The sequence below is a fragment of the Hylobates moloch genome, unplaced genomic scaffold (assembly GCF_009828535.3).
Source record: "Hylobates moloch isolate HMO894 unplaced genomic scaffold, HMol_V3 SCAFFOLD_10, whole genome shotgun sequence".
In the NCBI taxonomy this organism is placed as follows: Eukaryota; Metazoa; Chordata; class Mammalia; order Primates; family Hylobatidae; genus Hylobates; species Hylobates moloch.
In genome coordinates, this window is record NW_026652285.1 from 58,053,450 (window position 1) to 58,078,406 (window position 24,957).

The 24,957-nt window shown below is 40.7% G+C and overlaps 1 protein-coding gene across 6 annotated transcripts in view; it reads left to right on the forward strand.

The window, feature by feature from the left end:
- Positions 1-24,957, forward strand: part of NTRK2 (neurotrophic receptor tyrosine kinase 2) — a 545,280-nt gene that overhangs the window by 363,945 nt on the left and 156,378 nt on the right. For 5 of the 6 annotated variants that reach the window (XM_058445160.1, XM_032164403.2, XM_032164410.2 and 2 more), the window contains 2 exons: positions 14,563-14,610; positions 21,040-21,228. In XM_058445160.1, the coding sequence (XP_058301143.1) occupies positions 14,563-14,610; positions 21,040-21,228 (237 nt within the window). The remainder of the gene's footprint in view (positions 1-14,562; positions 14,611-21,039; positions 21,229-24,957) is intronic. The other variant, XM_032164411.2, reaches the window with a different exon arrangement.

Here is a 24,957-nt window from a genome sequence, read left to right on the forward strand (position 1 = left end):
TTTTTCCTTTTACAGTCAGCTCATTTTTCATGATTCTTTATTTTTCCCACCAGCATCTTTCACGTTAGTGTTTTAAGGAAGGAGTGTTTTATTGCCAAAGTCTTCACAACATGAAGGCCTACAAGCAGTTATAAAGATTGGGCTTAGATGATGTATATTAAAAGTGATAAATCATTTTCCAGCCTTTCATTACATTTTGTTTTCTCTGGATCCTTACCTCCTCTGACTCATGTACCTGGGCTGATGAATGCCATCTCCCCAGTTACACTTTAATCCAGGGCCTGTGTTTCATTTGCCTGCCAATAGTGATAGCCAATAAATTAATCATGCAACCACACAAGCCTTGCCATGCAGGCTGCTGCCAGCATAAAACTGCCCATCAAAAGCCTGCAACTCTGAACCTCCATTTATCTAGTACCCTCAAGACTCACATCGTTCCCAGCAACTGGAGCTGCAAATGCTCATTTCTTCATAGGCATGGGCTGGGAAAATGAGAGAAGGCTAATTAATGCATTCAAGAGATCCTACTGAATCAGCAAGCCCCTTAAAGGCACAACAGACACAAACAGGCAGCTGCAGCTCCTTGGGATTCAAAACAACAACAAAAGAGCTAGTTAAATATTTGAATAGCTAAAGTATATGTCTATTCATTCCCATGGAAATTGCTAAAATAGGCTGTCCTCCCATCTCCAGAGGAGTCAAAGTCATTGAAATCCCAAAGCCTTTTATCCTGTCAAACATGCCTTTGAAGAACAGGACATTTACATCTCCATAACAGGCCAATTCAACATTAGTGGTAATAAAACTTGGGTGCATGAAAGGACTCCAGAATGTGGTACCCATTCACTCTGGCCTCTGGGGATGCAGAAGTAACTTTTTGAAAATAAGACTACTATTTCCCAATCCCTGTGTTAGTTTGGCATTTTATAGTTGCAAATGGTTTGAACAATAGTGGGGATTCATTGTTTCACATAAATATACCATCCAGGAGTAAATACAAGCTTGCATGTGGCTTGATGCAAAGCCCAAACACTGTGGCCAGGATCCATCTTTTGGCTCTTTTCCATTTGGATGGCTCAACTTGAAGACAAACATTTGTCTTATGGTTGCAGGACAGATGACTTTCATCCACTCTTGATGCTATGTCCTCCAGGTGCCCATCCAGCAGAAAAGAAAATTATGACTTAAGTCACCCTTCGAACGCACATCATAGACTTCGTTTTGATCAGGCCAGCTTTATGGTCATGTGCTCATCCTTGAACAAATCAGCGTGGGCAGGGATTGGAATTATGTTGATTTATTTATGTCTGAGCCATTGGTTCCACCTTGAATCACATAGGCTGCCTGGGAGTTGGGTGAATAACCAAAGGAAAATCATTACCAGTTGAGGAGGAGGAGGAGGAGGTGGATGCTGGTTGGCAGTCAAAACAATAGACAAATAAATTATATTAGTCTGCTCAGGCTGCCATGACAAAATACAGCAGACTGGGTGGCTTAAACAACAGACATTTATTTTCTCATAGTTCTGGAGGCTACAAGTCCATGATCAAGATGCTGGTTAGTTGGGTTCCTGATGAGGGCTCTTTTCTTGGTTTGCCAATGGCCACCTTCTTGCTGTGTCCTCACATGGCCTTTTCTCTGTGGCTCCAGTAGAGGGGGGAGGGGGGAGAGAGAGAGAGCTCAAGCATATGCTCTGGTGTCCATTCTTATAAGGACCCCAGCGCTACTGAATTAGGGACCTACCTTTGTGACCTCATTTACCTTAATTGCTTCCTTAAAGGCCCTATCTCCAAATATAGTCACACTGAAGATTTCAACATATGAATTCTATGTGCACACAATTTTGTCCCTAATACAAACAAAAATGATAATCCCCAGCTGTGCATCTCTGATTAAACCTGGTTTAGGTGTGATTTTATCCACTAGGAGTCCAGTTGTAGTTGTTTCTATGGAGTCTGAGAATAAATGTACCCAGGTAGCTTCAAATGTACACTGTGAAGATCACCTAGTTATGCACCCAATCATGTTGTTTCTATTTACCAACTATGAATTTAAGGACCAAGAAGATTCCTGGAGATTGACATTTAGTTATGATTCTAGAACTATGAAAAAATTTGACAATCATCAGGCAAGAGACCTTTATGGAACTCATCTTTTGGTAGTGCCTTTAATGAAAACTTATGAGATCCACAGGAAAGCCAGAAGTCTGAGACTGTAGAATCAGACCCTCTGATGTTTTGAATGATGGTGATGTGGCCCAGCTTAATCACTCATGTATTCCATCATACCCGGCGCCAAATGATCTTTGAGCATGAAAAAAGTCAAATTTTCTCTCCAATAATAAGGATTTGCATAATTGGTAAACTCTAGTACATTGATTCAAAGATAATTCCCCAAGGGGAGCTTTGAAAATATGGCAAAAATATGAGACATCATCTTTGGAATAAAGGTGTGGCCTTCTAAGGAGATGGCTTGTCAATATGAGTTAGAGTGACTTTTTATAAACTTCTTGCTTCCCTTTATTGTAAACATTTATATATTACATATTGACATACACACCTACATATGCTTTAGAGACCACATATGTACTTTCTTAGGCATACATATTGGAGTCTTTTTATAAGATAAAAGCCCTATATTTTTATAGATGAGGCTGCTTTGCAATAAGATTCACTTGGAACTTCACTATTGCAGAAAAAGATAACCCTTAAAACAGAAAAGATTATTTCTCCTCCTGCTGCACATACAACACAGTTTGGCAGGGGGGACTGTATTTATTTTAGTCTCTCAGGACCCCAGAACCTCATGATGCTGCCTTCTGAACACCAGGCTTCATAGTTCACTGTGGCAGGATGAAGAGGAAGTGAAAAACCCAGGACTGACTATTCAATTTTCTGCCTACAAGTGCTGGGTCATTTCTGCTTACTTTTTCATTGGCAAAAGCAAGCACCATGGATCGGTGGGTGGGGGAGTCCAATTATCTGCTGGGCAAGGAAGGAGAGGCGAGCAGAGCAACATCTAACGTAATCATGGATCTGTGCTATACCAAATTTGGTTCTTAATTGAAGAATGCAATGGTGAAAAGTTGCAATCCATCCAAGATTTATTCATTTATTCATTCAGCTCTTTAGTACCTACCATGAACCAGGCACTGTACTCAATGCTAGAAATACAGTGGGGAGACAAGACAGAAATATGTATTGCTTTTAAAGAACTTACAGTTTAGGAGGAGGTTACAAGTAAGCAGATAGCTAAAAATTCAGAGTGGGATGGAACTATGACAGACAAAGAACACGGTGCCTTGGAAATACAGAGAATAGTAGACACCACTAATGAATGTTCCTACGGTTGTCTATCTCTGAGCTTTACAATTCAGTCTCTACTATTTTGTGGGCATTTTACGTCCTATTTTTAAAACCTTTCAATTAGAAATTGAGACAGCTATTGAGTACCTACCATGTGGGAAGTGCCCTGCTTGACGCTGTTGTATCTTGTGAAGCTTACGGAAGAGAGTACGGAGTTGAATAAGACACTTTTTTTTTTTCCACACAGAGTGCTTAAAATCTAATAGGAGAAATAAGATTACATAAATAATGAATGCAGTGCAGAATGTGGGGTTTATCATAAGAGACAAAAAGCCCAAATGTCAATGGAGGTATTTCTGATTTGGGGAATAAATGCTTCATGATAAGAGTAACTTTTAATGTGAATTTTGTTGAATAAATGAGTTTAATGGTCAAAGACGAAGCATGGGGGTTACATGTCTGGTGGGAAAACAAACAAACAAACAAACAAAAAACATCAAACACAAAGACACCAAATCTGAAAGCTGCCTATAGGCAGGGAATGTGATTATCTTATTCTACTCTCACTATATCCCCAGCATTTATCACACTGTCTTGCATCCATCAGGTGATCAATGAATAGTTTTCGAATGAATTAATAGGAAAATTCAAGGCATCTTTACTAAAGGCATGCAAACTAATAGTTTAACTAGAATCTTAAGGTGAAATTAAGGTGATAAAGCTGGAGCCAGGTCATGGGGCCAGGTAAAGATTTTGAATGTTATTGAAGAGTTTGGACCTTATTATTCCCTTACCCCTATATTTACATAACACCATTATGTTCACCAAAGCTCACGTGACCTCAAGATGGTCCAATCAGGTGGTCAGGACAGTAATTATTGCCCCATCCAATAGAGAGGAACTGAGAGACAGACTAAGTAATTATGGAGGTTATGTCAGGAAATAACGAATCCAAGACTCAACACCCAAGGTAGTGCAAACTCAGTTTCTGTTCCTTTGTACTGCATTACCCCTCTGTTCTGAGGCAGAAACGCCCTTTTGGTGTTGGGAGCAGTAGAAAGAAATGACACTATCAGAGTTGTTTCTAAGATAAACTGGGAGAGACAGGGGCTGGCAGCCAGGCCACTAGGGATGAGAACATTAAAATAATGTGGGAGAAGACTAAACTGCTGTAGTGACCGTGAGCATAGGCAGGCTAGGATTTCTTTTTAGCAGGGATAAAAGGTTTTAGCATAAATTCTACCCTTGTCGGTCAATACCTAGGTCAGGATTTCACAATCTCAGTACTGTTGACATTTGGGGCCTTGAATTCATTGTTGTGGGGACTGTCCTATGCATTGTGCCTGACCTCTGCCTGTTAGATGCTCCTAGCACACACTCTCCACCCACCCCACCATTGTGACAGCCCCAAAATATCCCCCTGGCCAAATTTCCCCTGGGAGGCAAAATCGCCCCCGTTTGAGAACCACTGACATAGTGGTTGACCTAGGCAATCAATTTTGATTAGTTTCCAGAAAATCAGTGGACCCTAAAGAGCACATTGGGCATTTAGTGGGAAAACATCAAGGAAAGAAATGCAGTCTCATCTGATGCGTTTAGGTTTCTTCCACTGACAGTGTGCATGATGGCCCGTAGTTAATTTGTTTGACCAGCATTGCATTTTAAATAATGGGTTTTCATTTTGTCCTATTTATGGTCATTTTATCCAATTATTTTTATTCAGCACCCAGCTTTATAAGTGTGTATAATCCTGTTATGTTCTATTCCATTATGGGAACTTCCTAACAGAAGAGCACACAGTAATACAATTAAATAAACATTTTGGCTATTGTGTTGGCCTCACACATTTCCTGACTCTGGCTGGAGTCGAGTGTGGTTATGGGATGGGAAGGGAGACAATGGGTCACTAAAAAGAAAGACAAAGGTGCTGAAAGGTGACATGAAACAGGTCATCATGGTTCCCAGATTGGTAGGAAGAATTCAGATACCACTTAAAATGGAAAATATCCTGTAATGAGAATGGAGCTAAAAACCTTACCATTTTCTTCCTCCCTCCAAAATTCCATAATACAATGGCAAAAAGTTTCTTGTGCGGTGCTTTGCATGAGCTACAACAAATGTTGGTCTAGAAGGACTAAAAAAAGAATTTGCATGTTTTATATATATGAATATAAATAATGTAAGTATAAATATGAATATAACTATAAATATGTAGCAGAAATTGCAAAGGCGTTTCTAAACACATTTAATGTGGTAACAAAGCTTATGCAAGAAAGAATGGAGAGCATGGCCTTCCTTCACACTGGGCTCACTTGGTGACCGGGCATAATGGACAGGTCTGGGCAAGTCAGCCAAGACATGAGTCATTGTTTAGGTTTTCCTTGGAAACAAAAGCTCCTGGGAATTTGACATCAAGTGTTTGCCAGACTCTGTGGACTTGTTAGTCTCCTGCAGGGCCACTAACATCGCTTCTAAGATGATTCCCTGAGAATCAGCCAGTTTCCTCCGCAAAGACTTGCCCTGAGTGCTAACCAGCATGACTTTGCAGAGAGAAGGGAATTTGGGACATGTCTCAGAGAGTCATTCATCCAACATTAAGACAGTGTTAACAGGGAAATTGTGTGTGTGTGCAACCAGACATCACCTGCCTTCCCTGCAGGGAGCTTGTGACAGCTGAGAAAATGTTTATAAAGCATTTTGAGCTCTCACTGGGGTGGTACTGTAGAAAGGCAAATCTTTGATATGACTTTCTCACGTCTGTCAACTCTTATTATTAAGCAGAAGTTGCCCCTGCCTTTCTCAAAGTTCCAATCATGGAAACTAATTATTAGGAGTTGCAGGTTCCATTTTTCACCTACCCAGTGAAGACTGTGACCACCTTTGTTAAAGAAAAAATCTTTCTGGAACCTACAAGAGATTTAAAACACTCAATGTTGTATGTAGTTGAATTGGGAATGAATAAAATGTAGACTCACTAAACTGCCTTTGAAATAGTCCACATGTACAAAACAAAAGACAGAAATAGTTGGCAAGTTTCTTCTCAAAAATAAATGTTTGAAATATGTGATCAAGACAGCTTGCTATGTTCCAGGCAAGTCTAATTTCATCTATTCCCACTTGAGGCTTCTGAACTTTATGGGACGTAAGGCTTTTATTTTTAAAATGCTGCAATAGAAGCTGATTAATTTTCAAATTAAAGCAATATCTGATCTCTAGTAAGTTTCCTGGCATATGGCAAGCATTCAATAAATACTGTTTTTTTTTTTTTTAATTGTTTTTGCAGAGCACTGGCCTTTTCTCTTAAGATGAGGATATAGTGGCCCCATAGCCTCTGAGTATTATTTAGCAGGAGAAAATCTGGGCCGGTTGACTGAGTGCTTTTCCTTATATTGCACATGATCTCACATGCCCAAAATACCCAGACTCAGGAAAGCTATATAAGGCCATGTGTCAATCTTCTCAGTCATATATGCCTAATGTTTAGTCCTATAGACTTTGAGAGCTTGAATAGGCCTCAGATGCCATTTCTCAAATTTTGTTTTCATGCAGTAGGAAACAGAGTCCATGAAGGGGGAAGTGGCTCACTCGAGGTCATGCCATTCACTTCTGGCAGTGTCTAGGGAGGGCCCACATCTTCTGACATTCTAGTCCAGCTCTCTATTCCACACTACTGCCTGGAGTGCTGGATTCTAAGAATTGCTCAGCTTTAAATACTGTCTTCAGTCATGTTCCATTGGAGAGCCACAGATCAGGAGAGTAGCAAATATATTTGCAAAATGTATAATGGTTTTTATGTTGTATGTATAATTTGCATATTGGCATTTTCATTACATTTGCTATATTTAATATTGTTACACTTTTTCAAAATTGTTGTTCTCATCCATTCCACAAGTGTTTATTGAGTGTTTATGCAAAGCGTTGGAGATAGTGGTGAACTACACAGACAAGATCCCTGTAGCAAATGCTGTTGGTGTCGCCCCCTGCCCGTGTCCTCTCAGCTCTCACCACCCCAGCACTTGACTGCAGAGTCCTGCTGCAACCACTCATGACTCTGCATAAGGACCTTCTCTAGGCTGGGGGCGGTGGCTCACGCCTATAATCCCAGTACTTTGGGAGGCTGAGGAGGGTAGATCATGAGGTCAGGAGATTGAGACCATCCTGGCTAACACGGTAAAACCGTGTCTCTACTAAAAATACAAAAATTAGCCAGGTGTGGTGGCACACGCCTGTAGTCCTAGCTACTGGGGAGGCTGAGGCAGGAGAATCGCTGGAGGCAGAGGTTGCAGCGAGCCGAGATCGCACCTCTGCACTCCAGCCTGGGCAACAGAGCGAGACTCCATCTCAAAAAAAGAAAAAAGAAAAAAAAAAAGAAACAAACAAAAAAAGGACCTTCTCTTAGCTGGAAGCCTTCAGTCAATGACAGGTGGGAGTTGGAGGGTAAATGACCCAGTTTCCTCACCTTTGGGATGGGATAACTCTAAGGTTCATTCTACTCCGTCACTCCAAGTTCCCCAGGCATTTGAACTCCAGTTGTCTACAGTGTAACCCACTGGATAATGTACCCATTACAGGCTTCCTACCTCTTTTTGTTTCACTTCTTGACTACTCCTTTTGTGCTTCCTGGGACCTCTTCTTAGTAAACTACTTTTGCTTGAATCCTTAGTCAGGGTCTGTTTCTAGGGGAGCTGGTCTAAGACAGTCACTGGCTTCTTGAAGCTCAAATTTTAGAAAAGGATGCAGATAATAAACAATAAATCAATAAAAAAGGTCACATATGGGTACCTACTGAGAAGGATGAGATGATAGAGAGTGGAAAGGGGTTCAGAGAAATTCTGATTGAAGTGTGAAGTTGGGGTCCCTCTGATAGTGTGATATTTGACCTGAAACCTGAAAAACAAGAAGTAGTTATAAAAAAAGAGCCTGCGGGCCGGGCGTAGTGGCTCACACCTATAATCCCAGCACTTTAAGACGCTGAGGCTGGTGGATCACTTGAGGTCAGGAGTTCAAGACCAGCCTGGCCAACATGGTGAAACCCCATCTCTACTAAAAATACAAAAATTAGCCGGGCATGGTGGCGTGCACCTGTAATCCCAGCTACTCTAGAGGCTGAGGCAGGAGAATTGCTTAAATCCAGGAGGCGGAAATTACAGTGGGCTGAGATTGCACCACTGCACTCCAGCCTGGGCAACAGAGCGAGACTCCATCTCAAAAAAAAAAAAGAGCCTGAGAAGAAGAGTCTGGGAAGAGGCATGAAAAAATGCAAAGTGAGCAGGAATAGGAAAGAGAACACTGGGCTGTTTGATGGGGAATGAAGCAGGGAGGGGGAAGACTGAGTAGGTTGGCCCTGTCATGAGAGACTCTGTAGTAAGGCTCAGAAGTTTATACTAAATGCAACGAGAAACCTTTGGAGGATCTTAAGCAGGAGAATGCAATAATCTGATTTATACTTGAAAATGATTACTCTGGCAGCTCATGGGAAACAGATCAGAAGGGGCAAGAATGAAGCAGTGAGCTAAGTTAGAAGGCTACTGAAGAAATCTAGGTGAGAGATGATGGATGCTTTTTAGTTTCCAGACTCAACTGTTGATAAAGAACAGAAGTAAATAGAATACAAACACAGAGGACATACACATTTATGTCTTTGTCTCTGTGGGTATTTATATGTATTGAAGTGGTTCTTAGCATTTGGAGGTGAAAACTCTTTGAAAATCTTATGAAATCTGTGGATCTCCTCTCCAGGAAAATGCAAATGTGTACCAACACACAATTTTAAATTTGTGCTGACAGGTTGGGAAGTCATGGATTCAGTTAATAAAACCTCAAGCATGTGTATTTTTTTTTTTTTTTTGTCTACATATGTTAGTAGGGGTAGGCTCTCTGTAATGGTAAGTAAGTGCCAAAGTGGATCACGGTTCGAACACATATTTTTGTTTATGGATGAGAATTGAAGGAAAGATAGCTCAGCATCATTGGCCCTCTGGTAGAAAGACTCTGAGATGCGTTCTACTCTGTCTACGCGCACATAACAATACCAGGAGAATTCGTTGTTCCTTGAAATGGCCCTGTGCTATCTTCAAGCCATAACTTCCAAGCTTGCCCTAGGTGTTATCTTAATTCTGGCTAGGTGGAAGGGAGTACACAGAGGAAGTCTTAATAGGCAAGGCCTGGAAGTGGGACCCATTGCTCTGCTCCCCCTTCATTGACTAGAATTTAGCCATCTGGCCACAACTAACCACAAGGGAAGCTGGGAAATATGGTGTAGCTGTTAGCCCAGCGGAGTGGGGGAAAAGGGAAATACGAATTTCAGAGAACAGTTAGGAGGTTCAGCCAAATACACACATTTTTCTTTATATTTGTTACATGGGAGTTGCTCAATGTTACATTTTTAGAGACCAGTGGAAATACCTCACATTGTAAGTTTGACGAAGGACAAGGGATGGAGCCAAGTGAAGGTTGGTCAGGAGGATACAATACCCTTTGTGTCATGATTTCCAGAACCAGTTTAACTCAAAGCAAGCCCTCTTCCTAGACTGTGGAGATGGGGCTTTCTTTTATTAAGGGTATGTCCTTAAGTAAAAGATTAAGATCAAATTGAAGTGGAAACTTGGCCCCAAACTACACTGTTCTGTGCCCAGAGGGACTGGAATTAATTTGAAGCAAACTATTACTCACCCCGATTATGTGCCAGTAGAAAAGGGAGATGATGATACTGTCAACAAGGCGAACTTTTGCATTCATTTTTTCTCACTCCAATGAGCAGTCATTCTAGATCTCAGATGTGACAGTTCATTGGCTACTCAGGCAAGCACTTGGCCTGTCTACTCTGGACTCAACTCTGGTCCATCCTCTCCCTGAAGCAAGCCAGCCCGGAGACTCCGCTTTCAAATGTCCTTTAGGGAGTGGGTGTGGTTCTAAGAAGTTGGAGGTGAAGTCCATTTTTATTAGTAAATCATATTTTACCATTTGATTCCGTATTCCATGACAATGATAAAGTCATTTTTCTTCGGGGTGGAGGGTGGCGAGTCTTACCTTAAAACATAAAGAAATTACATTTGAGAACATGGCAAATTTTAATTTCTTCGGCGTTCAAAGAGAGGCAAGCTGATTTTCTCTTAACATACTAAAATGATTTTTCTGAAACTTAAAAATATCCAGAAACTGTTCTCTCTTGAGATCAGAACCTTTCTAAGCCTCATGTTTAATGTTTGCGCAATTCAGTACTTACAGGGAAGGTCAGGTTTCTTCCACGTTGCCTGTTCCCAGCTCCTTCCTCTGATTCTCTCATTTACATCATAAATATTCCTTTTCAACCCCCTGTGTTTTAGCTCTTTCCTTTAAGAGAAATTTAAAAAGCAGTTTTTTTTTTGCCATTTATTTTATTTAATTTGAATCCCATCTTAGAGTTGTTAATGTGTTTACATGCTATTTTTTCCTACATTCCTTCTCTCCGGTCAGGGAAAATGTTGAGCTTTCTTCAACATGAGATGGATTTAATTGGTTAATTTCATAATTTAGAGTCTTTCTTGGTCTACATTCCAAAAGGAGGGGATTCTTTAAGCTCAGTACAGCTACATTTACTTTTGAAGGAGCCCTTTATTTTGCAGTGAATAAAGTGTCTCTTATTAAACAGAAAATAAAAGAAGGTTTGGCAGGACTCTACTCCCCATGGATGAAACATCACAGGAAATTGAGAAATTGTTTCTTTTTGGCCTTGTGGGAAAATTTTGCTTGTGAAATTTAGTGTTAAAGTTTTAAGACGACTGCTTAAATCCATCAAGAAAGAGCTGTTGAATGAATAACAGCTTCTAGGGAAGAGGTGCCAACCTGACCTTTCTATATCTGGTCTGTTAAATGTTTGAGGAAGTATGCAGTATGATCAAGAAGATTGTATTCTCTCCTACATAATGACTGAGTTAATTTTAAACAGAACTTAGACATAGTTCATCAATTTAAGAATAATTTTGTCAAAAGTTGGCCTCAGCTGGGTGCCCCTTCATTTGTGCCTGTAAGACAGGGCATTGTATAGGCCAAAATGAGAAACGAATCCCAGGTAGAGAGTCCAGTTTCCATTCTGAGATTGATCTATGGGGCTCTAGAATTTTGATGTGAAGCCTGTGTCTTGAGCTTCAGACCATCCTGCCAACTGAGGGTGTTGCCTTCCATTTTCTTCACATAGGCACCTTGTTTGACATTTGTGGCTAAAACCCATGTTCTCAGTTTGACTCCTAAATCTGTTTTCCTTCTAAGTTCCTTAGGGAATCTATGGGCAGCATAACCACATACTTAGTTGTCCAAATCTGAAACCTTCATTGTTTTCTCTCCACACTCCCCTCAATTTGCAATCAATCACCGAGTTCTGCTACTGTCCCTAAATATGCCTGCGGTCATCTCCTTTCTTTCACCTTCCCCTTCCCTAATACGCAGTTCAGGCCACAATTCTCTCATGCCTTGATTTCTCTAAAAACCTCCTTAACCAATCTCTTGCCTTCATTTTTTTCCTCCCATAATCCTGATTTCACCCTGCAGCCAAAATGATTTTCCTAAAATTAATCTTGACAATGTTACTTCCTGGCCTGAGTGTCTTTTTTTTTTTTTTTTTTTTTTTGCTTAACTGTGCAATTTTCACTACGATATCCAAACTCTTGACTTGGCCCTTACTTGTACTTCTCAGTTCCCTCCCCCAACCCCCCTTCCAACTGCATCAGCCTCTGGACACATTCAGCGCTTTTCACCTTAGCCAGAACTGTATTCTGAGTGCAGTCAGCGTTCCTTCCTCTGCTCTTTCCCATTCTTGGCTAATTCTAATCTATTTTCTAGAAATCCTCTGAGCCCTCTCTCTCAAGCCCCCTCCCAACCCTCCATTGGAATAGAGGCTTCTTTTCTGAGCTCACACACCCTGGACTGACTTCTTGGATGGCTCATCCTCCACTGAGAGCTTCTCAAGGGCCGCTTTGCAGCTCGTTTCTCTTTGAAGACTCTGTTCTGCCTGATAAATAAATAAATGAGAATGAATAACTACTTAGTGTTTTTCTATATTTAAAATTGAATCCTAATTATACTGTTATAAAATTCGGTTAATTTTGGTGATTTTGGAGCATGGGAAATGCAACTAAAAAAGAATGAAAAAAAAACCCACTATGATTTGACATCAGAAGATATTAATCCTGGCTCAGTCATCACGAGCTGAGAGATTTGCTAAGTGTATCAGCTTCCCTGGATCGCAGTTCCTTGCCAATAAGCATAGGATAATTTCTCATGTAAACAAAGATTGGCTGAGGACCAAGGAAGAAGTGCCCAGTGAGTAGGTAGAGGCACTCAGTGAACTGTAATGACTTCACGAGTGAGAGGAATTCTTATTTTCTGTGTATCTGCAGTTCTCACTGTACCTGTGCAAAACTCCAGCTTGGGAGAGGTGGGGCGTGAATGGTTTCATGGGGCACACGATGGGAGGGGAATATTTGTGAGGTCTCTTCCCAGTTAGGTGGAGCCACACCAGTGGTGGGGAGCTCAGCAATTCCTGTAAGGGGAAATTGTGCGTCTTTAGTTTTCCCATTGGGTAGAGCTCAAAAACACACTTCTACCCTCTCAAATACTGCTGGTGAAAGTGAGACCTGGCATAGTGTTGTAGCAAGTTGATAACCTGTATTGAGAACCTTCACAATGTTCATTCCTTTTGAATGAGTAATTCAATTTCTAGAATTTATCTAAGGGAATTATTTTTAGCAAGAGGAGGGGAGCACTTAAGATGTGTAAAGATGTTCATTGCAGTTGTGTTTATTATAGTTAATGATCAAAAATAATCTGAAATGTGCAATCAGTGAGGGACCATGATGGCATTGTCCTTCGGTGGGTTCTCTCTAAAATGGGAATGTAACATTGAAAAACTACTTAAGTGAAAAAAATAGGCTTAAAAAATTCAATCTATGGTTTAATTAAAAGTGTTTAAATCAAACAAATATAAGAAAACAAAAGATGACCAGTGGGAAAATACACTTTGTTTTAAATGGGGTTAGTTGTAACTAAGAAATCTACAGGCAGGACTCTGCCTCCCTAGACTAACAGCTCCAATGACTGAAGTTCACGGTCCTCTGTGCAAAGGAATCTTTATTTGGCTTTGGCTCAAGGCCAGGCCTTCATCTAGTCTTCTAAAACGTAGAAGGAAGCATTCAGGGGAAAATATAGATCAGAAGTAAAATTCGGCTTAGAAGTTGGGGGGCTGAAGTTGTAGGATACGAGGGAGGGAAAGCCTACCTTTACCCTTGAACAATCATCATGACAACAACCTCCTAAGTCATCTTGAGTGTGCAAAGAGCTTTTCTGTACATTGTTCACTTAAATTGATTCCTCTTCAGTTTAGCTAGCTAATTATCCAAAATGTCTGTAAAAATTAGGACAGAGGAGGGAAACACAGTTGCTGATTTGGGGTCCATTCCCTTTATCCTTCTCATATTCAGGGATTTCCCCACTGTGCAGAATTCACTTCGAATCCAGCGGAAATTACCTAGAAGGAAAGAGCTGGGCTCAGGAAGCAAGCAGACATTTCACTGTGGCTTTATTCACGGGAGGCTCTCCGGACGTTTGGCAGGTCTTTTCTTACACGTGCCTACTGGACCTTGTGTTCTAAGAGGCACAGAACAGCTGTACACAGCCCAGTGTCACACAGCAAGTCAGGAGCGAGAATCCATGTAGAATTAAGATCTTTTTTTTCCTCCCTCCTGAATCTCTATCTAGCCCAAGTGTCTGCTCTCCCACGGGATTTTGTGTTGCTTTTTTTTACTGTCTGTCTCAGCTTCAAAAAAGATCTGTTTTCTCTTATTATTTTCCCACATTGCTGCGGTTCAGAACCGTAGTGCATTTGTCAAATGCATTGTGTGTGTCTTCACCCCTGCAGCTTCCCTGTCAGATGATTCAATACAAGGCAATGATCTCTCCACTAAGGGGAAAAAAGAAAGTGAGAAAGAAAGAAAACAGCTCAGAGCCCTTAACCTTGGGTTGTGGCTATTTTTCTCATAGACAGGCTGCTCTCTCTTATCTGATTGGAGCCTCCGTGTTCTCTGAATAGGAAATAAATCTCTACACAAAAATCCAAGGGTTAGTTTACAGGTGTTTGATAGGAAGCTTTCATCCCAAGTGGTTTATTTATTTATTTATTTTGTCGGGGGGAGTTTGTTGCATTATTTGACCAAGGACAGTGTTGACCACCTCTGGTTTCTACTTCTCTTTCGAAGTTTATTTTATGTTTTGTTGTGGTTTTCAGATTTCTCATGGTTTGGATTTGGGAAAGTAAAATCAAGACAAGGTGTTGGTAAGTAGTTAACTCACTCCTTCTTTGGATAAGTAATGAGTCTATGTTTTTATTTGGATGAAAATGCTTAGACCCTCTTTACATTCCATGGTCTTTGATTCATTTTCTGTGTTCCTGGTTTTTGATTTGTTGAAGAAGTAGGTCTAGAATTTTTCCAGAAAAGGCATTACTGTTGTTAATTGAGTTTAGTACATGGTTTTACATTTTTAGATTTGACTCGTTTTTATCCTGTGGGGGAAGTGTTAACTGTCGTTCCAGTTCTAGTTTGTGATGCATTTTTAAGAAGGTTGAGGAAATAAATGCAACTACATTTCAGCTACATGTACAGGGAATAGCTGACTGAATAGTCAAGCTGGACAAGTTTAGGTCTTAACTTTCTTCCATTGGCCAAGATGTAATAGAGTTCTGAATTGGTAAATCAGTTTCCATTTATGACCATTCCTCTTTCAAAACAGATTCTAACGTCCAGACACTGTGATTTGTGCTTGATTGCATTCTATTCCCTGCATTCAGACTATGTGCTGACAATTGAAAAGCAGTTTGTCGCTTACCAAGTGAATGCAGATGATGTAGCTCCTCCTTAGAATTGAAATCAGGTGTGATCTCTTGGGACCTCTAATTTGTTCAGAATTTTCTATGGGTACAGAGACAATGAACAGGAATTGCTTAGAAGGCATGAAAAGACGGCATTCTTTCATCTTTCACGTGGGTTTCCAAGATCCGACCATCTTGGGCATCTGTTGGTTAGTATTTCTTTTGGTAGCAAGGTTGGCCATAGGTAAAATGGCAAAGTAGGGGAAATGTACCAATGTCAGGAGGCCGCTCAATTCCAAACCATCCACCCTATGCTTGTTCATCCTGGCCATACAAGGAGCTGTTTCCTGTCACTTTCCAACCTGACATCAGACCTTGTCTTGTTGGGCAGTCTCTATCCCTGTCTGTCCAGTGATCCAAAAATGACCAGCCGGCTGAGGCAGCCCGGCCAGATGGGGCCTGGAGGGGGAAAAGTCACCTTGACTCTTGCTAGCTCCATGGATTCCAAGGTTAAAGTTCTTAACCAGCAAAGGGGAAGTGGAGACCTGGCAAAGTTAGAGCATCAAGCTCAAGTAGTCAGGACTTCTAGGCAGCTCCCTAGCGGCAAATTTCAGACACAGCTGATCATAATCACTTTGCCAAGATATCAGAGGGATGATCCTGCCTGGGCAGTCTTAAAGGTGTTCTGTTTTACGTGTTTGATGTGTATGTGTGCATAGGTGTATCTCGTGTGTTTTGGGGGAAGGTGGTAATAAACTCTCCCATAACAGTCCTGTAAGACAGGGTCTTGCTTTTGCTAAATAGCAAGTCATTGCAACCACTTAAATATTTTTTTAAGCCAGTTTGCACTGCAGAAGGGTGCTTGTTCCTGGAAAGCTGCAAAAATGTGGTTTTACTGTTTTAGGCCACAGCAGAGAGTTCTTCAGAATTATTCTTCCGGCTGCAGTCCAGCAGAGGTGCTGCTCTTATAAAACATAGGTTTCATTATTTTTCAAGTTTGGTGAGACCAACAGTTTAGGAGATGATTGCCATTGAGAAGATAGTGTGTTACTCATGGTTCCCAAAAGAAAGGGGCACACCACGCAATGCAGAGCCACGTGGGGAAGTGCTGGGATTCGTTAAGAGGCAGAGGAGGGAAGGGAGAACTTGGACAGGAGCTTTTAGTGTGTTTCCAGGTAAGGAACTGGGGAGGGAGGGTAAACAGGTTTAGGATTGGCTAGCCTGAGTAATTTCAGCAGGCTATCTAGAGTTGTCAAGTACCTGGCCCTGGGGTGGGGAGGGCAGGTGGATAGTGGCCTAGAGTGTGAGCCTCACATCTGGAAGGTGGTTGAGGGTATTGTCTCTGGATTGGTTGGTTTGCATTTGAAAGGCATGCTCCCAGGCAGGGTATTTACCATCTGTAAGAACTGACTCATCAGGGATGGGAGGGGCCGTCCCTCCAGGATCAGCAGGGCCCCAGATGTCAAAGCACCAGAATCCAGAATATAAAAAGGCTTGCTTAGTACAGCTGCTCAAGAGTACTAACCCTTCCCCTCACCTTGAAGGCACTGTTGGTATTGAGAGAAGAAAACTCCCCCAGATGACCTTCATGATTCTTATCACAGGAAATGAAGTCTACATTAGGCTTAGAAATGTCTGTAAAGTCATAGTACAGGATATGTGACCAAGCAGACATATTAAAATAAAAATGGGCTAAAAATGTTTCCAGACTTAACTCATGCTTGTCAGCTGAGTAATTAGAACTATTTACCCTAAATCAGCCAAGTGTGCACATACCTCGCCATTTAAAACTTTATATGAATATTATAATACATTTTTTCAAGTCCTCATATGAATTTCGTTTAACACATGGTAATGTGCCCCTTTATTCTTCTGTCTTTTTCATGGTGCCTGCTCAAACACATGCATAGACATACAAAGACACATCCTGTGATATGCCCAGACAGGCTGCTGTCAAATTATGTAAACAGTCATTGTCCCGCTGAGAGCTTCTTCTGCCTTCCCAACTTTGCTGTGCTTTGCATTCCATTATATCAAAATGTTCACAGAAAAATGGGCTTAAACCCTGCAACCTTGCCAGCCATATCAATCTTCTAGGTTTTGGAACATCAGTAATGAAGAAAACAGCACTTGAATTAATATCCCCCTTGATGAATTGTTGAGGTTTATGTGTTACTCACATTTGTCAACAGTAATTTTTCTGGCAAAGTGAAAAGACTTCTGAAAAATTACCTGTGGTGCTTTTTACTGCTTCCACGCTTAATCCTCCCCTCACTCCCCGAACAAGAGCTCATTCTCTTGCAATCTGTTACATTGGAGTTGGGGGGTTTAATTGGAGAGGTTTAGGAAAGGAAAGGGTATCCCTTAGTGAGGAAGGAGAAGCAGAGAACAAATCACTTGGTTGGACTCTTTAAGTGAGGGCTTCGCTGTGTACTTGGCAGAAGATTCAAAGTCTGAATTTGGGAATCTCAAGTTGTCTTCTAGGTATCAGCCTCAAAAATGATTGAATGCTGCTCTGATGTTCATGAACTTCAGAGCATCCTGGGCCAGAGGAGAGTCAGAGAAGAAAGCAACTGGGGTCAATGCATTTCTAATCGTTGCAGGGGCTCCAGAAGGAAATATTGCAGGATTTCTGACAGCACGTGAAGTGTTTTAAAATGAAACTCCTGTACAAAGGCATAAGAGTGATACCATGGACTTCCGGGACTGTGGGGAAAGGGCGGGAGGGCGGTAAGGGATAAAAGGCTACACATGGCCGGGCGCGGTGGCTCACGCTTGTAATCCCAGCACTTTGGGAGGCCGAGGCGGGCGGATCACGAGGTCAGGAGATCGAGACCACGGTGAAACCCCGTCTCTACTAAAAATACCAAAAAAATTAGCCGGGCGTGGTGGCGGGCGCCTGTAGTCCCAGCTACTCGGAGAGGCTGAGGCAGGAGAATGGCGTGAACCCGGGAGGCGGAGCTTGCAGTGAGCCGAGATCGCGCCACTGCACTCCAGCCTGGGTGGTAGAGCAAGACTCCGTCTCAAAAAAAAAAAAACAAAAAAAAGGCTACACATTGGGTACCGTGTTTGCTTCTTGGGTGCACCAAAATCTCAGAAACCGCTAAAGAACTTATTCATGTAATCAAACATCACCTGTTCCCCAAACAACTATTGAAATTAAAAAAAAAGAAATTTTAAGAAAAAGAAACTCCTGCATTTCTGGGGGTAAAGGCGGTGCCTGGAATCTACTGAGAAACGTGCAGCCTTGACTGCAGTCCTTCAGGGAGTGCAGGCAGTAGCATGTTTTGGTAATCTCGCAGGAGGGAACAGCCATGCCGGGAACCGAGGAAGGGAGTCAGTGGTGAGAAGATTTTATTGACAAGATGTGGAAACCTTAGCATAACACATCTTTTTTTTTTTTTTTTTTTTGAAACTGAGTCTCACTCTGTCACCCAGGCTGGAGTGCAGTGGTGCGATCTCAGCTCACCACAACCTCCGCCTCCCAGGTTCAAGTGATTCTCCTGTTTCAGCCCCCGAGTAGTTGGGATTACAGGTGTGCGCCACCACGCCTGGCTAATTTTTGGACTTCTAGTTGAGACGGGGTTTCACCATGGTGGCCAGGCTGGTCTCGAACTCCTAACCTCATGATCTGCCTGCCTCGGCCTCCCAAAGTGCTGGGATTACAGATGTGAGCCACCATGCCCGGCCAACACATCTTCATTTTTAATTGCTGGCCAGAAGCTGGATGATCTAGGCCTGTCAGGGAGCAAGTAGCAGAACAGGGATGATTAGGAGTATTGGAAAGAACTTGTCTTTGTAGTTATTCTTGGCAGGATTTCTGCTGTATCCTAATGCAGGTGAGCTAGGCACAAGACGAACACAACTGATGGGTTTGCCTTTGCTTTTGAGTGTTCTGTGGCTTCTAAATTGGCTGTGTGAGGACTTGTTTGCAGAATTGAGCCGGAGTGCATCATTAAAGGCAGCTTAAATGCACATCCCCTTGAGAGAATGCTTCAAAAATTACCTATAATAACAGTTGGCTGTCTCCTGCATAGTTTGTTTAAGACACTGCTTAGCTGGGGAATGTCCAAGTGTTATCACTACAAACTGTGATAATCTCCATATGAGGGGGAAAGATGGATCTTGGAGGTTGGGGGATGAGATATTATTATATTTCACAGGGGATCAAGACTGGATGACAAAACAACTTTTGTTTTCAGAATTGCTGTGCTTCTCACTAAAATAGTTAAGTGTGAGGGAAAAGGTAAGGGATGGAAGTGCTGAAACATGCATTTAGTAGAGGGGGTTGGAAGAAAGCACATTTCCTTGGGTAGGAAGTAGCAATTCAGACATTTCCCTGGCATGGCATTTGCCTTGGCTGGGCATTTGATTCTGCCTTTTCACTCCCTATTGTCTTTTCTCTTTATTCTTTCTCTAGCCTTATGCCAGTAGTCGGGTCAGTGGTCTGCTTCCATGGGACCCTGCCTGTGTAATACATATCTTGTCCACCTCCCATGTAGACAGTGCCTGTCATGAGCCACTGCCGTCTTCCTTGGTTTGAAGCTTTCATGTAGACCTTTATCTTTGTGCATCTAATTTTGGTCGCAAAGAGTATGAGTTTAGTGGCTAATGGGTAAATTGTTTAGACAAGATACAGTAGACTGTATGTGTGAGCATATACATTCTGAGACTTTGGGCTCGAAAATTTGTCTTGTACAAAAAATGCTATGATTATTAATTTAGTATAAAGACACCAAGTAATGACTCTATAAATAGCATTACAGCTAAAGACAAAGCAGGTAACTTTGCCATGTGATTGATCCATTATTGTTATAAAAGTATTTTGTAGACAAAAGTGGTGCAGATACTCACAGAATATGAAGAAAGAGGAATGTAGTCATAGGACAGTCAAAAGTATATCTGGTCTACCAGTTAAAGTTCCTTTAGTAATACCTAGTGGTAATACATACTCATGAAGCATATTTAAATTTATAATACGTTTTCCTGTTTCTAATCTCATTCTAGTCTCATAAAATAAGCAAATATTATTTGGCATATAAGTGGATGTAGAGGTCCAAAGAAAGTAAGTGAGTTGTCCAAAGGGTAGAGAAATGAAACCCAGATCCTGAAATTCCCAGAACAACTTTCAATGCTCTGTGAAATAGGAATCCCAGATTCATGTTGAGAGTTTCAATGACAGAGTGTTCTAGAGACAATCATAGAACAGAGAGGAAAGCTACATATTATCTTACAGGAGAAGGAAGTGAAGAAATTGGAGCTCTCATACACTGCTGGTGGGAATATAAAATGGTGCAGCCACTTTGGAAAACAGTTTGGCAGTTCCTCAAAATGTTAAATATAGAGCTACCATATGACCCAGTAATTCCACCCAAGAGAAATTAAAACACGTGTCCACATAAAAATTCGTATATGAATGTTCATAGTAGCATTATTCATAATAGCCAAAAAGCCAGAACAACCCAAATGTCCACCAGCAGATGAATGGATAAATAACATGCAACATATCCACACAATGGAGTATTATTAGGCAATACAAAGAAAGGAAGTACTAATACATACTACAGTGTGGATGAATCTTAAAAACATGATGTTAAGTGAAGGAAGCCAGTTACAAAAGATCACATGTTATATGGTTCCATTCATATGAAATGCCAGAGAGATAGAGTGTAAATCTGTGAATGTCTACGGCTGAAAGTGGAGAGAATGGGGAGTGAGTGCTAACTGGGTGATGAAAATGTCCTACAATTAGATTATAGTGATTATTGTACAACTCTGTGAATATACTAAAACCCACTGAATTGTATACTTTAAATGGGTAAATTTTATGTATGTGAATTACAGCTCAATAAAGCCATTGATTACAGGAGAATATATATGTTTTTCCATCTCCAGGCCCAGCTTCTGTTATCAGCAATGATGATGACTCTGCCAGCCCACTCCATCACATCTCCAATGGGAGTAACACTCCATCTTCTTCAGAAGGTGGCCCAGATGCTGTCATTATTGGAATGACCAAGATCCCTGTCATTGAAAATCCCCAGTACTTTGGCATCACCAACAGTCAGCTCAAGCCAGACACATGTAAGTACAGCTGTTTATACTTATTGTCCCATTTGCTGCATAGCTGTATCAACCAGAGTGTTTATCAGAGCCCCTGATAGGGATGACTGGCGGGGGGCAGGGTGCAGTGAAATGTCTGAGGATTCTTGCAGTTTTTGGCCCAGGAATAGATCCTTTAGTTTGTTGCTTATAGAATTCTCCGGGTGTGTCTCCTGCTGAGAAGGGAACTGTGGGCAGATACTGACTTCTCTTGGGATCTATTTTCCAAAACCATTTGTCAATGTCAAGTTGGAATCAAGGCATGCTTATCTTGAAAAAGAGAGAGACAGAAACCAGAAGTGTCATTTGAATGCACATACATTAGTTATAGATGACAGGCAATGAATGTAATTTAAATTTAGCCTATTGAAAGTAATTGAAATATGCACTCTAGGTAGTTGGGAAGGCACTGTGTTGCCCACAGGTGGTATCAGTTTGGGGAGTCCTGTATTCTTGGCTCAGTCCGAGTTCCCAGCATGAGGCCTTGTTGTGTTGCCACAATAGCAAAGAGACATGGCAGCAGATGATTTGCATATTAAGTACACTGACTTTCATTTTTCAAAACCAAATTAACCCGTTAATCTCTGTTAGCAAGATTGAGATTTTTCTAAGGGCCTTTTGTGCTATCTTCTGCACCACTACTCCAATATTAAATGTGTAGCACAGCCTTAAAGACAACAAAAAATAAACCCACAGTGGACAAACAGGCTTATGGCATTGATTCCAGGCCTTCCTTCATATGTGAATAAGGGGCCGTGAGGGCTATGATGTCAGGTGGCCCAGATCCCAGAGATTCCCTACCACTAACGAGTGGGTATCATGCATGTTCCTATCTGTCTTAAATACCATTCTCCTACCTTGTCATTGAGGTAAGGTAGAGGATTACTGCAAGATTAGGCTTTGGGGGCTGACTCTCTGTCGAGAGCTTTCATGGGATGAAGGGCCTTAGCAATGAGTATCAGATCTGTGCATATATAAGGAAATATCTGTAACTTCATCCTATTCACTCAAATTTATCACAAGGCATGTTTAAGGTTGGATATGAGTTTAAATATTAGGAAGAACAGTATTATGAGCTTTTAATGTGTGAGACTGGAATCCACCAGAGATTTTGGTTGACTCTGTAACATGACAAGATAAATAGAATAATGTGTGAAGAATATTGAGCTCCTTGAAATAAAAGGTATTAGTTGAAATTAAGGTATTATTAATCTTAATACTGTCATTGTGGTGTGAACAAGGTGAGTAGAGGCATTGCTTAAAATGTGCCTTCTTTGATGGGGTGAGCCTCCTGCAAAGATCCTTGGAATGCCCTGTACACAGATCTGTCAAATAAGGAGTAAGACTAAGCAGGATACTGTGATGGGAGCATCTGTCATCATTTTGATTGTTCTCCCTAGGAATAGAGTACTTTGACATTGACACCTCAGTCACCACCCGAACCAGGCCTGTGATGCATTTCAATTAGCCTGAGGCTGTAGTATAATTGAGGCTGATAAAATCAACATACCCTCAAAAAGTTGCTTTCCTTTGTGGAGGGAGGAAAGATAAAGCTGCATAATGAAGTAGACCCGATCAGCCCAACAAGTCCAGTAAGAGAAATCAAACAAACGAGCAAGAGAGCAAACAAACAAAATAACAAATGAGATCCTCTAGACAAAAGTGGGCTACATGGCTGGAAGTGCTTTCTTCCCTTAGAAATCCAGAAAGAAAGCTTTCAAAGGTTATTTCCTTAATCTGGAGTCTGTGGAGATTTTTTGCAAAGGTTTGGGTTCCTTTTGGATTAGTCTTGATTGTGTGGCTCAGTCATTCTGTGCCTCCTGTCAGTTTCTGGCCTCTACCCAAATGGCCAACCTCCATTTGGTCATTCCTTCTGTATAAAGTCTTGCTAGGCCCTGCACCCAACCGCAATGTCCCAGCTTAGTGTCCTCAGTCATTCCACACCATATACCAAAAGAGATTTTCATTTTTCCAGGCAACAAGCCACATATACTCTTTCATGATTTTAAGAACACTTAAAATCACAAATCTTCCATGAATCCTTTTTCAAATAAATGCAAATGAAGAAGCGATTTACTTCTTTCCTTCCCTTCACCCTTTTTAAATGTCATTTTTTATCTCATAATTTTTTTTTTCCTTTATCTTCAGTGTATCTGTGGCCTTTTGTTAAGTAGTGAGTATGAGCACTCTCACGTGTTTCTGCAGTCTCTTTTAGGTTAGATTGTAAGCTCTTGGAGAGCAGGATCTTTATCTGTTGAATCATTCCTTCATAGCACAGGACGTGGTGTACCTTTGATGTCGGCCACATGTTGACCAGATGTAGCTTTATATTACTGAAATATGAATCACTAGCAGATATGTAACAAGAAAGATGATTCATAATCGTTTTCATTGGTCTTATTCCTATCAAACTTGCCTACATAGTTGTTTATTTATTAGACATGTTTTTAACAATATATTAGCCAATTTAAACAGATTTAGATAACAATTTTAGCAGAAATAGACTTTGGACAAAAAATCTTTTCTTTGAACATTCTAATTGTAGTCATGCAGAAATTAAAATATTTCAAAATGTATAGACCTGACATGTAGATGAATCTGTTGCTGTAGGCCCATGAAATGTTGAGAACTTAGATTTCAATTGGATAATTCCCATTGACTATATATGTATATATATACACACACATATATATATATGCACACACATGCATGTACTCTATATATACACACACATATAGGTACATATACCTATATGTGTGCATATACATGTACATATACATATATGTGTGTATGTATATACATACACACATATATATACATATATATACATATATATGTATGTATATACATGTGTGTATGTATATATGTGTATACATATACATATATATGTGTATATATATATACACACACATATATATATATAAATTGTATATACATATATACATATATGTATATATATGTGTGTATGTATATATGTGTATACATATACATATATATGTGTATATATATATACACACACACATATATATATATATAAAAACTCTGTCACCCAGGCTGGAGTGCAATGGCACAATCATAGCTCACTACCTTGAACTCCTGGGCTCAAGTAAACCTCTTGACGTAGCCTCCTGAGTAGCTAGGGCTCTAGGTACACACCGTCATGTCTGGCTAATTTTTTATTTTTATTTATTTTTATTTTTTGTAGAGATATGGTTCTCATTATGTTGCCCAGGCTGGTCTTGAACTCCTGGACTCAAGTGATCCTTCACACCTTGGCCTCCCAAGGGAGGGATTGCAGGCATGAGCCCCATTGAATATTTTTTACAAGTGAGCTTTTAAAGAACCTCTAAAGAAGGGCTCTTTCAAGAAGTTGCAATGAAAAAAACATTTGAGAAGATCTCAGAGACAGTTTAGAACACTTTCAATGTGCTTAAAGCATAATATCATATGGACAGTACAATATCACTGTTCTTATGGATCCATCAGAGACTTGAGCCAAAAACTGGCCTATTTACTTCTCTTTCCTAAAACTGCATGCTATTCAAAGATGTTGACTTTAGAATACATGTGTGGTCTTACAAAGATCACTGAATTATAAGAATCTAATATATGTATGATCTACATGTATGATCTTACTCATTTCACTGAATTTTAAGAATCTAACTTATATAATAAAGACGATTCATTAAATATTTATTTATAACACTCTTT